General features: G+C 35.0%; 1 protein-coding gene across 1 annotated transcript; it reads left to right on the top strand.

The window, feature by feature from the left end:
- The first annotated feature begins 4,172 nt into the window (after window positions 1-4,172).
- On the top strand, window positions 4,173-6,898 carry LOC136408885 (esterase FE4-like). Its single transcript, XM_066390094.1, has 11 exons — window positions 4,173-4,290; window positions 4,353-4,490; window positions 4,551-4,682; window positions 4,737-4,899; window positions 4,955-5,140; window positions 5,192-5,397; window positions 5,445-5,628; window positions 5,677-5,834; window positions 5,882-6,011; window positions 6,064-6,223; window positions 6,276-6,898. The coding sequence occupies exons 1-11, from the start codon at window positions 4,249-4,251 to the stop codon at window positions 6,466-6,468; spliced, it is 1,692 nt and encodes a 563-aa protein (XP_066246191.1). The 5' UTR covers window positions 4,173-4,248; the 3' UTR covers window positions 6,469-6,898.
- Window positions 6,899-11,289: the final 4,391 nt, after the last annotated feature.

Genomic DNA, 11,289 nt, shown 5'->3' with positions numbered 1-11,289 from the left:
ATCACAAAAATTGATCCGTTTTAGGGCCATAATCCACCTTGAGCCTCCGGCAATTGGACCTCATATCCACATTTTGTTTTGCGATTTTCGTTGAAAAGCAAGTTTGCCTTAAGGGCCAACGTATCAAGCCGGATAATCCCATTTTATTTTTGCTATTTTCTCATTATCCGCAAACTCAAAACGCAATAACTTTATTTGCAATAATTTAATATCAAATTTCTCATCAAATTCAAAATATATCTAAAGAAATAGCGATAAAGCTTTGCATTCAACTGGGTGTAACAATAATGAAACTCGTAGTTTTCTATGAGAAAAGCTAAAGGAAAAGAAACACAAAGAGGCAATCCATTAGAATGTGAGGAAACGAGGTCAACGATTAATGCTTCGGGAGAATACTGGATTGCAGCTTTGGAGTTGAGACGACGTTTTTCGAGATGAATGCCCTGGGAACTGGGTAATCTCCATTCTTCTTACTAATTTCTGGATGCAGCTGGATACAGGAAAGGACTTAAAATTGGGGATTTAGTCACCCAAGAGCGAGATAAAAATGAAAATGAAGTAGGGACTAAAAGAGAATGTAAGAAGATTTTTCTTTATTCGTTAGTGGGTCTTCGTTAGTCATTATAGATGAGATTGTAATTTTAAAGGAATTTCAAAAAAATATCATGTTCGAGCATTAGAATTATCATATCCTTCTTCGTTCTGGGCAAAAAAGCAATAATTTCATTTATTTTTTTAATAATACCTCTGTTTCCTCTTTCTAGGCTCAGGTCAGTTGCTGGTAGTCAATATTTGGACAACTTTTTTATACAATATAAATGAAATCATTACTATTTAGTACGGCATCAATAATGAAATTTCTGAACTCCTGTCCTTCATCCGTCTGTAAATTAAAGATACCTATAATTAGTTCATTTATCCTGAATCTCTACCTTGCACAAAAACACAAAATTCCTCGCTCTATGACATGAATCGATACTGAGATTGGAAAAACTCCTTCCTTTTATTCCTTTGTGGAATAAAGTAACCTGCTGTGCAAAGTGTACCTCCATAACATAGAAAATTTATGGCATCGACGTGTAAATTAATATTTAAGTTTCAAAATTCCTAGCCTTAATCGATCTCCACAATAAATCAATTCCATTTATTTCTGAATCTTTGCTCTTGTTTCCTCTTTATAAGTTCGAATGTCTCAATTTATGATTAATTTAAATAGATCACACAATATACATGAAATTAATTTTTTTTTTTAAATGAATCAATATTGAAATTTAAAAACTCATACGTTTCATCTATCTGTGGGATGAAGCAACCTGCTTTTAAGTATTCCCTTTTTATCTTCTTTGTACGTTTAGGTCGATCTGTGATCAATTTCTGGGCACTTACCTGGGCCACTAAATTTAGGCGCATCAATGTTGAAATTCGAAAATTCCCAGCCTTATTCACCCTACACAATAAAGCAATTGTACTTATTTCATAACCAAAATTTAACCCTCAAAGGTCTCTGACGACCCCTTAATGGCCCTGATTTTCACCACAATGCTCAGGTATTTTCGTTTCCTTTCGCTTTATCGAGCCACGTTTTTCATTTAAAAGATAAAAAGTATTCAATTACCCTTACGTTCCAACCCAGGTTGGGAGTAAATATCTCTGAATGATAAATTGGCGCTAATTTCATCAGACGTAAATACCTTAATCTTGTTTTTAGAGGTGTGTTATTTCGGTTTAAATGTTCTGCTGAATTAATGGGCGCAGTGATAAAACCGCCACGGGCTAATCTTGACGGTTAAGTTTCAAATAACGACGGGTGGTTGAGTTTGGATTTCTCTTCTTTTATATTTTTAAAGTGCTGAGGGATGTTATGTGAGAAGTGCTTGCATTTGCCACTCCACCAGAATAAAATACCCGACAATTCCCATACGGTTAATACAAATTTCAGACGTAGCCAGCAGGATTCACGGCAGAAATAAGGGGATTGAATGTTGTGGGAGTTTTTGGTTCTGACACGTTACGTGGGTCGATCCAAATAAGGGAGTTGTTTTATTTTAGCTCGGTCAGGTTTCGGCCAAATAAACACCAGCAGAATTACCTAGAAACTGCCACATTCAGAAATTAAAAGAACGAATTTTGCTGGTATTAATATCGAAAATGTGGTGGCTATAATATTAGCATTTAAAGCGTAGACAACAAAGGAATTTTATCTCTGGAAAATGGCTTTTTCTCTCACCTCTTTTTTAATAAAGTCAGCACATTGTTTTCGCATATACAATATAAATTTCGCAGAAATATCTCTGGCTTTCTTTTTTTTCTTGGGATGCGCAAATGTATTATCCCTGTTCGTTGGGGGCTTAAACTCCCAACCCTATTGTTTTTTCCTGCACACCAAATGAAAAGAGGAGCATTTCTCAATGTCTGTCCGAATCTTCATCAAACGAATTTACCCTTTACATCAGTAAATCACGATGCCAACAAACCAGTTCCAATTTAAATTAACTCCGTCGGCATTGACATCGTTAACACTCCCCTTTGGGGAAACCCTTTTATTCTACCTTTATGTAGGCAAGAACCCTTTGTGTTTAATTCAATCCACATCAAGCTCCACGTTTGACAACGCTTTCCATGAACCCTCGAAATTTTCCATGACAAACTCTTTGGAAATTTAAAAAAGATTCAATACTAGTTCGTTCAGTCAAACTTATTCATGAAAAATTTGTCGAGAACCGGAAAATTAATTAAATTCAATACAAATACCTAATAAAATTATAAAATCCAAGGGCTTTGAGGCAGATGCAGCTATTACCTCAATTCCGGCATTTGTGACTAATTCGGGAAAAAACTCCGCCTAAAAAATCATGTCATTTACTTTTAAAAATATTCTAATATTTCCGGATTATTGAGTTGCCTCCGGGAAATTAAGCCTTCAGACACATTGAAAAGGTGCATTATCGCTGACAAGGGAATTAAATTAGAATTTAAAATTGAATTCTAACGGGTTAAAATCCTTTGGAAATAAACAGGGAACTGCATAATATTAAGACCCTTCGAAAATGTTTTATTCAAATTTTAGTTTCGTCATCAAAAGTATACCTTAAAAATCAATCTTTATAGGCGTTAATTTATCACCCCTGCAAAACTACTGGAAAATCCTAATCACGCTCGCCTATAAATTTACTACCCTTTCCAGGGAGATTCCATCTATTTCTCTTACCGTTACTCTTTATTGTGCTTTAACAGCACTAGATCTTTTCGACTCCGAAACCACAAATTGATGATGATTCTCTTTCGTCTTTTACACCAAATTCGACTGATACAATCACGCAAATTAAGTTTTCTTGGTGTCAACATAAAATTACAATTGCTAATTCTTTCATTTTCAAAGGGAAATTTAATCGGAGGGAACATTTCGTAGGGAGTAATTTATGCGTTGCTGAAAGGTCCTCTGGGACGTATTTTAAAACATGTTAATTGCAGACGTCTTCCTTAAATTCATTAGTGAAATTGTTGCTCTTTGGTTCATTTTTCATCTTTTATTAGCAATTTCATGTTATAGGTTATCTAGATATTAAAAAAAGTCGTAATATTGGAATTCAATTGAAATATATTACTATCAATAAATCATCAAAAAAAGTATAAATATCAATGTGGCAACCATGTATGATATTTGCATATCGAGCATATAAACCGTGTAAACCTCAGAAAACTCAATCTTGTCTAAGGAAATCCCAGTGATTGTGACTTATTAACAGTAAAATTTTTATCTCATTGCTATCATTCTTCTTTGGAAATTTTATGTGATCTAACTTAACGTAAACAAGCGATTAAAACACTTAACAATAAAAAATCTTAGTGTAGGAATTCTCATGGAATAAGTCAACACTAAAATGGCAACGTTGTTCTATGTAATGCACATAAATGTATACAGGGTTGCGCAATTTCACTCCGCTATTTCATTCGGGCTCCACATGCAACGTTGCCAAAAAGTCACAAAATCAATTGAGCTTCAAGATTTTTTAACGCATATCGTTAGAGATGTGAAGCATAACAATTTCTGCATTGTTCGCAATCCTTTTAAACATGTACTGTTAGTGAAAGATGATTCAATGAAATTAATCAATACCTTTACTAAGCGCAATCTAATCTAAGGAAATCCCAGTGTTTTCGTTTTATATTCAACTTTAAATCTACAGTACGTGATCTACATGATAAAAATCCCAGTTTCGACCAAACCTGCGCGCTTAAAACCGCAATATGTTGCAAGTCTTCGAAATTACTGTCATTTACCTCCTAACTGTAAGTGTTTTCTATAATAATTAGTTTTTTATATGGAAAATGCATTAAATGTGAATCTTCAGGTGGTAAGTGCAATAGTAGTAGATCTTCCTAGCGGAAAAGTCGAAGGACTCACCAATACAACCCTGAATGGTACGCAGTTCCATAGTTTCTTGGCCCTTAGGTATGCAGAGCCTCCCATTGGGTCTCTTCGATATAAAGTAGGTACTTTTTACCATCACCCGGAGTTTCCCTAAAACTATTTTTTAAATGCCTTCTAGCCACCTGAACCTATAAAACCTTGGGATCACACTTATGATGCTACTACGGAAAAAAATATATGCTATCAAATGGCCAGAAATAGCGATCTTGAAAGCGAAGATTGCCTCTTCCTCAATGTGTTCACCCCTAAGGTATAAAACTGTCTTTCATCCCTTAATAAATTAATTACACTTTCTTTCTAACAGAACTTGACCTCGTTCGCACCCGATCTTGCAGTCTTAGTTTGGATCCACGGGGGCGGTTTTTTATCAGGCTCCGGATATATGAGTTTTGGTGGATTTGGCCCTAAATTTTTCATGGACTCTAATGTGATCCTTGTGACCCTAAATTACCGCTTAGGGGCTTTTGGTAAATACAAAAAAGCTAAATTAACAGACACCTACCAAAAAATTCTCAATCATAGGGTTTTTATCTACTGGGGATGAAATAATTCCTGGTAATTTCGGTTTGAAAGATCAAGTTTTGGCATTGAAATGGGTTCAAAAAAACATAGAATATTTTGGAGGAGACCCTGAGAAGGTCACAATATTTGGACAGAGCTCCGGAGGATCTTCAGTGGGTTATCATTTGCTGAGCCCTTTATCTAAAGGTCTAAATTCCCTTAAGTAATTATCACCTATTGAAACTTTCTTTGAATTAGGTCTCTATCGCGCTGCAATCTTGCAGAGTGGTTCTTCTTTATCTCCAATGGCCTACCAACGAAACCAAACCGACTACACATACAAAACCATCAAATTATTAGACCCTGAATTCAATTCTACCAATTCGACTGAAATTCTGGAATATTTGCAAAGTTTACCAGCATCAAAGATCTGTAAAGCCGCCTCTACATTAACTTCTGAAACTGTATGTTTTTAACATTTTTGTATATCAAATTTTATTTTGTTCTTTAGGAAACTCCGGCTACTTATCAACTTTCCAAAGGATTTTTTTACTCAGTAACTAAAGAGGTGTGTCATGATGGGGCGTTTTTGACCAAATTGCAATACCAATCAGTCTTAAATGGAGAATACAACAAAGTCCCAATTTTAATTGGAAATACTGATGAAGAATCATTAGCCCTTTTGAGATTAGGAGGTGACTATGACATTTTAAGTATTGATTTTTTTTAATTATATTTCTTAGATCTATCCTTCTTGTGGAACGCCTACGACTCAGACCCTTCAATATTAGTCCCTTTTGACATGAACATAACTTCTAATTCTACTTTAAAAGACTCAGTTGGAGGAGAGATTTTGGGATATTTTGGTAGATTTACCAAAAATCCCGCTAAGCTTATAAAGGTTAGTACGTATTAGGGCACTACTGTTAAGTTGATTTTCTTTGTTAGCATCATAGTGTGCACGATTTGGAAAAGGGGAACATCAAACTAGCCTCTTTGATGGCAGCATTTAGTACTGTTTATTTCTACCAATTTTCTTATAGTGGCAAAATGGGCAATAACCCCTATGCGGTACCCGGTAAGTGATGTTTTTATTTTTTTTAAATATCTAATATTTTAAGGTAACGTAGGGATAGGAAAGGTGGCTCACTCTGAAGACTTAAACTACATCTTTAGCAGATCATACAGCGAGGACATTCCTGACAATTCAGATCTGTCGAAATTTAACCAAACTGATCAAACGGTGCATTTTAGGATAATGGAATTATGGACTAATTTCGCCAAATATTTGTGAGCTAATAATAGCTAATTTATACCACTTTTACCTAAATTGCCAAAACAGAAATCCTACCCCTGAGGGAGCAAACCAGGAACTGCTACAGAATACCACTTGGTTCCCAATTGACCAGACTTTTAGGTATTTGAAAATCGACCAAAATTTAAGCATGCAAACCGGTTTACCTAAAACAGAAGCCTTTATGTTTTGGAACAATTTATATGGCAAATACGCAGTTCCACCATTGGATACTTTTTAGTTTTCAGCGCAACAGTATAATCTCAGAAATTACAGCTTTTGCCAACAAGAGAGCTTTCAAGTTTATTGCGATGAGACCATTAAATTAAGGAGTTTCAGTGCAGATTAAGCCAAAAGTTTACTAAAACTCAGTTTCATGTATATCTTTAATATTTTTGTTGTACATCACTATTTGTTACATTTTCCAGATTATTCAGCAATACCAAAAATAAATTTTGTTTCAGTATAAATCAAAATTTTCCAACAGCAGAGGCTTTAAATTAATGCTTTATTTGCAAACCCAAAATTCAACTCTGTGGCAATTTTAATTCTATTCAGCCATGAGCATTCGACTATAGTGTAATTTAATTGGGTCTAATGAGTTAATTTACTAGTCAATTTGATTGGATAATTTACTGTGTGAATAAATGTTGCACAATTTACTTTGTTGATGTCTCCTCGTATATTTCTCTTACATCTGTGGGAAAGTCACAGACGCCTGAAACCTGAAATGATTTAAGTAAACCGAATTGAACTACAGTTCAATTCGGTATAAATCAAAATAAAATCATGTAACTTTTTGATACCCATATGTGATGTTACTTTTATCGATCATAGAGTTACCAATACAATTTTGAAATAAAACGCCACATTTCCATTTATAAATCCGATTTCCACTTCTATCGCTGTGTATAATTTATTTCCATACAAGAACATTTTCCATCCGGCAGACAGATCAATGTCGTGTCGAGTATTTTTCGCAATTTATTATTCAGGAAATTTATTATATCGTCTGTACTGGGATTTTACTAGTTACTCTACGGAATTGGGTAGTCACACGGAGTTTTCAGATGTATTTGTTGGATTAGAATACAAGGAGATTGATGGTTTTAGAACTGGAAAGAGATCTTGCATGTAGAGAAGCAGCTGGAAGTTAAAACTAAAATATGCCTTAATTAATTGTGTGTCTACGAATTAATTTACAGAAAAAATGAGAATTCTTGATAGCATGGCGAAAGTAATTCGAACAATTTTGAAAGCTCTAGATTCTCGACAATATGATGAATGGTGTACTGGCCAACAAAACTGGTTGTTTCGTGAAGAAAATTTACTGGAAAATAATTCTGCCGTGGTGGTTGATTGACACTTACATATATTCGTAATTCAAGAACGAATAAAGTAAAAAATTCGTCTTGACTTTTATAGGACGGAGGTCAGTAACCTTTAGAGCAGCTGGAAATGAATTAATCTTAGAAGAGAGAAAAAGATGTCGCCTCTCGGACATATAAATATAAACTGACCGTTTCGCCAGGGGCCGAAAGTTTCTTTAACCTTTCACCGATCGTAAATGAAACAAACAACTGAAAGAAAAAGTTCATGGACCGAATATACAATTACCTTACTGATTAAATTGAGAAGATGGAAGTTGCTGGGTTGATAGAAATTCTTCATTGATGTTCAGTTTATATTGAAAAGAAGCGTCCCTATAATCAACCTAATGACTAACAAACATTACTAAAATTCGCAGCGCATAGTCAGCAAATTTTATATGTCCCCAGGGGCACAATTAATGACCTAATAAAGTGGTGTAATATTGGCTGTTTCTTGGGGTGATTAATCTATTATGGCGCGTGGGGTGACTGGATAAAGGGCGTACAACATATGCATAATGATAAGCGAGCAGAACGAGCTAGTTATAAATGCTGATTTGGTTGGATGGCTGAAAAGAGAGTTTGCTTTTAGTAAGGTCAAATATGACCTGAAAGGATAGTTAGTTCATGTCTCTGCTTATTTGAATTCCCTCCATTTGATTCTCGACTTTAAATAATATCCCCTGAATACCCAGCTTTAACTTTATAAAAGGAGTATTATAATAATAAATAAAACTTGATTTGTTACATCGTCAAGAGAATGTGATAATTAACTGTCTATTCACTATTCCATCAAGAATATCAATATTTGGTTTCCTAATTTTGTCCTCATTTATTTAAGAGACCCAAATCGACAACTTTCTATGCATTATTTTCAGTTGCTCTGGATTCTTAAGTGCGACTACGACCACCGGGAAAATCGGCTCAGTCGAGCCCACTAATGTCTCCTGGACGTTCTTAAAAGTTCCCCAATGATTGTTTTTTTAACCAATCTGCACGTTCCTGTTCCTTCCTAATTAAATATTTACGTTTCCCTAAAGCCTTTAATTGTAATTTACAACCCAAACTTAAAAACAACAATCCGACAATTACTTTGAATGCATTAGACACGCTTTTTTGTGCGGCCCTTGATTTACGAGACGTGTTTGCACAGAAGCCCTTCTTAATTATATCTCGGGCCCTATTCTTTTGTCACCTTATTGCTCTTTATTATTTTACTGTAAGGGGAAACCCTTGACTCGCCCGTTTCAATCGGGAATCAAATTCGTTTCAGGTAGCAATTAAATCTGACGTTTACATGTTAGTCTTATGCAAATTAGCCCTTTTCCATCCCATGAGTTAACCCTTCGTTCACTCGACGTTTATTGATGAATTTTGGATGTTCGGTGTGACTCGGCAAAATAATTTGTCAGGTTTTGTCACATCATCATTGGCAAATGCTTTGATACCTTGTTAATATATCTTTAGGGTGAAATTTGATTTTGGTGAATAAAAATAGCCCTCATGCAAGGTTTTCCATTTCCACCCTTAATAAATGGCCACCAATTTATCAAGGTTCTTCGCCACTTTTTGGGATTATTTTTCACCCAGAAAGGTAGTATCTAATTGACAAAAAGGTTGCAAATTGTAGTAATAAATTACTAGTTTTTTGTCGGCAATACATTACGAAAAAAATCAGTTGTTTAGGGGCGTTGAGTAATGAGATGCACATAAGAACAGCTGCGTCCAAAGTTTGACAATACAATAAGCATTAATGGACTTTCTTCCGTCAGATTGACTTCTGCGTAATTTAGCTGAAAATAACGGTGATTTCTGATATCTTCAGATATCAATCACGCATACATTTTCCCAATCAATGAAAGGGTGCAGATAAGGAAATGGCTCAAAGAAGGCCGCCTATTCTCCCTTTCATACACATTCAGCGAATCTTCGATCCATGAAAATTCTTTGAATAAAAGGTTTGCGATATTTATCAGAGAGGCATTGGGAATGTTTCACAGGAAATGCTTGAAACCCAGACTGATGATGCGGATTGTTAAGGTCCATCATTGAAAATGAACCCAGGCAAATTACATATAGGATTTTTTTCAATCTTTAATTCAAAAAGCGAAAATCATTAAACGAAGAGGGACATTTATCCAAATTTCTATGAACATTATTTGCGATCCTCAATATAGCACTTGAGATTAATATTTTAAGAATGTATGTAGTGAACGCGGTATATAACTCTTGAGTATTTTCTAGCGATTGTTCGCAAATTCCGTCTTTTCAAGTTAAGGATCAGTGATATCTGAATTAACCTGAAATTTTCATAAAAGAAATAATTTCTTGAAAGTATGATCAATATTATCTCAAAAATTGTGAATTCTTTAGGATATTTTCTTAAGTTCTTCATACAATTTAAAAGCCTTTTTCTATCGAAAATCTTTCTAGTCTTCCTGTGGCTCATTTCAACGTTTTAATCTCAAATTATTTAAAGCACATCTCTTAATAAGTATCCTTAACCAGAAGATTAAAGTCTCTCACTTAAACTTTTCGCTAGTATGATTAACGTGCCGTATGAACTACTAAATACGTTTGCAAAAGTTAAATTCGAGATAAAATCGATCTAAAACTTCGAATCTGGTCAGTGATCGAAGAAAAATAGCCAAGAGCAAAATATCAGGATAATCAACGTCGTTTCACTGGGATAGCTGTTAAGTTGTTTGACTTGAATTTTAATAACTCTAGAGGGAAAAACGGTTAAGCTTATTAACAAGCAGCTTAACGTTAATCAAGCTTTCGGATACGAAGTTCCAGGCTAACTGAGAAATTTAGAAAGTTTTAAATTATTCCACCAACGTTGATTTGATTACGGAAAAAATAGCAGAGGCACAAATACAACCCAATTAATCATGTTTTCGACAAACGATACACGTGTTGGGATTACGTGCGCCCGACTGATTTTTCCAAATTTATTACCTTCATAATTTGCTTTTTGTGGAAACTAAATAGACGAAATGAGTGGCCAGCGAGAGCAGGCAACAAAAACATACAAATGCCAGGCGGCCTGACGCTTCATCAGTTTCGGGTTCTTTTACAAAAATCCGATCAACTAATAAAAGGGCAACAATAACAGCGCGAGACTTTTGTACACGAAGAGGGTCCACCTGGTCCTCGAAATCAGTCAAACGTAAAATCACCGGAAAATTATTGAAAAAAATTTTCGGGGTGAATCCCAAAAAAGGCAATAAAATTTGTTTAACAACCGCCAATAAGAGCGAAAACCTCAGGACCGTACTGAGAAATAATCCTACTTCTTCCAGAACAACCAAATCAAACTCTAGAGAGAAATCCCCAAATAATATCAAGATGTAATATTATTTGAAGAATAAAGCAAAAAAATGGTAATTCGGTTATAAGACTTTGTTTTTAAGGGGCAATGATGATATTGGCAAAGATGAGTTGCATATTGAGAAGGACAGACGGGAGTATAAAATCTCAGATTATAAGTCCAACGTTAACAAGTTTATGCAAATGTCCAGAAATTTAAAAAAAAAATTGATATCTTGATGAAGCTCTAAGGAGGCAAATTCCCGAGTCCATCTCTGGCAAATCCCCTTCCAAATACACGGTGAGCACAATAAGATGGGCCCCTACTTGGTACTCCAAACTGCAACCTAGTGTTTCTAATTGCGGGTACAAATACAAGT

Source organism: Euwallacea similis, chromosome 1 (genome assembly GCF_039881205.1).
Source record: "Euwallacea similis isolate ESF13 chromosome 1, ESF131.1, whole genome shotgun sequence".
Classification (NCBI taxonomy): domain Eukaryota; kingdom Metazoa; phylum Arthropoda; class Insecta; order Coleoptera; family Curculionidae; genus Euwallacea; species Euwallacea similis.
The sequence above is the reverse complement of the archived record's forward strand: the minus strand, read 5'-3'. Positions and strand labels throughout refer to the sequence as shown.

Bases quoted from the DNA above. Each gene is read 5' to 3' on its own strand.
- LOC136408885 (XM_066390094.1), top strand. From the start codon at position 4,249: ATGTTGCAAGTCTTCGAAATTACTGTCATTTACCTCCTAACT. The intron at 6,012-6,063 runs GTAAGTGATGTT...AAGGTAACGTAG, and splicing joins TAACCCCTATGCGGTACCCG to GGATAGGAAAGGTGGCTCAC. The intron at 6,224-6,275 runs GTGAGCTAATAA...TTGCCAAAACAG, and splicing joins ACTAATTTCGCCAAATATTT to AAATCCTACCCCTGAGGGAG.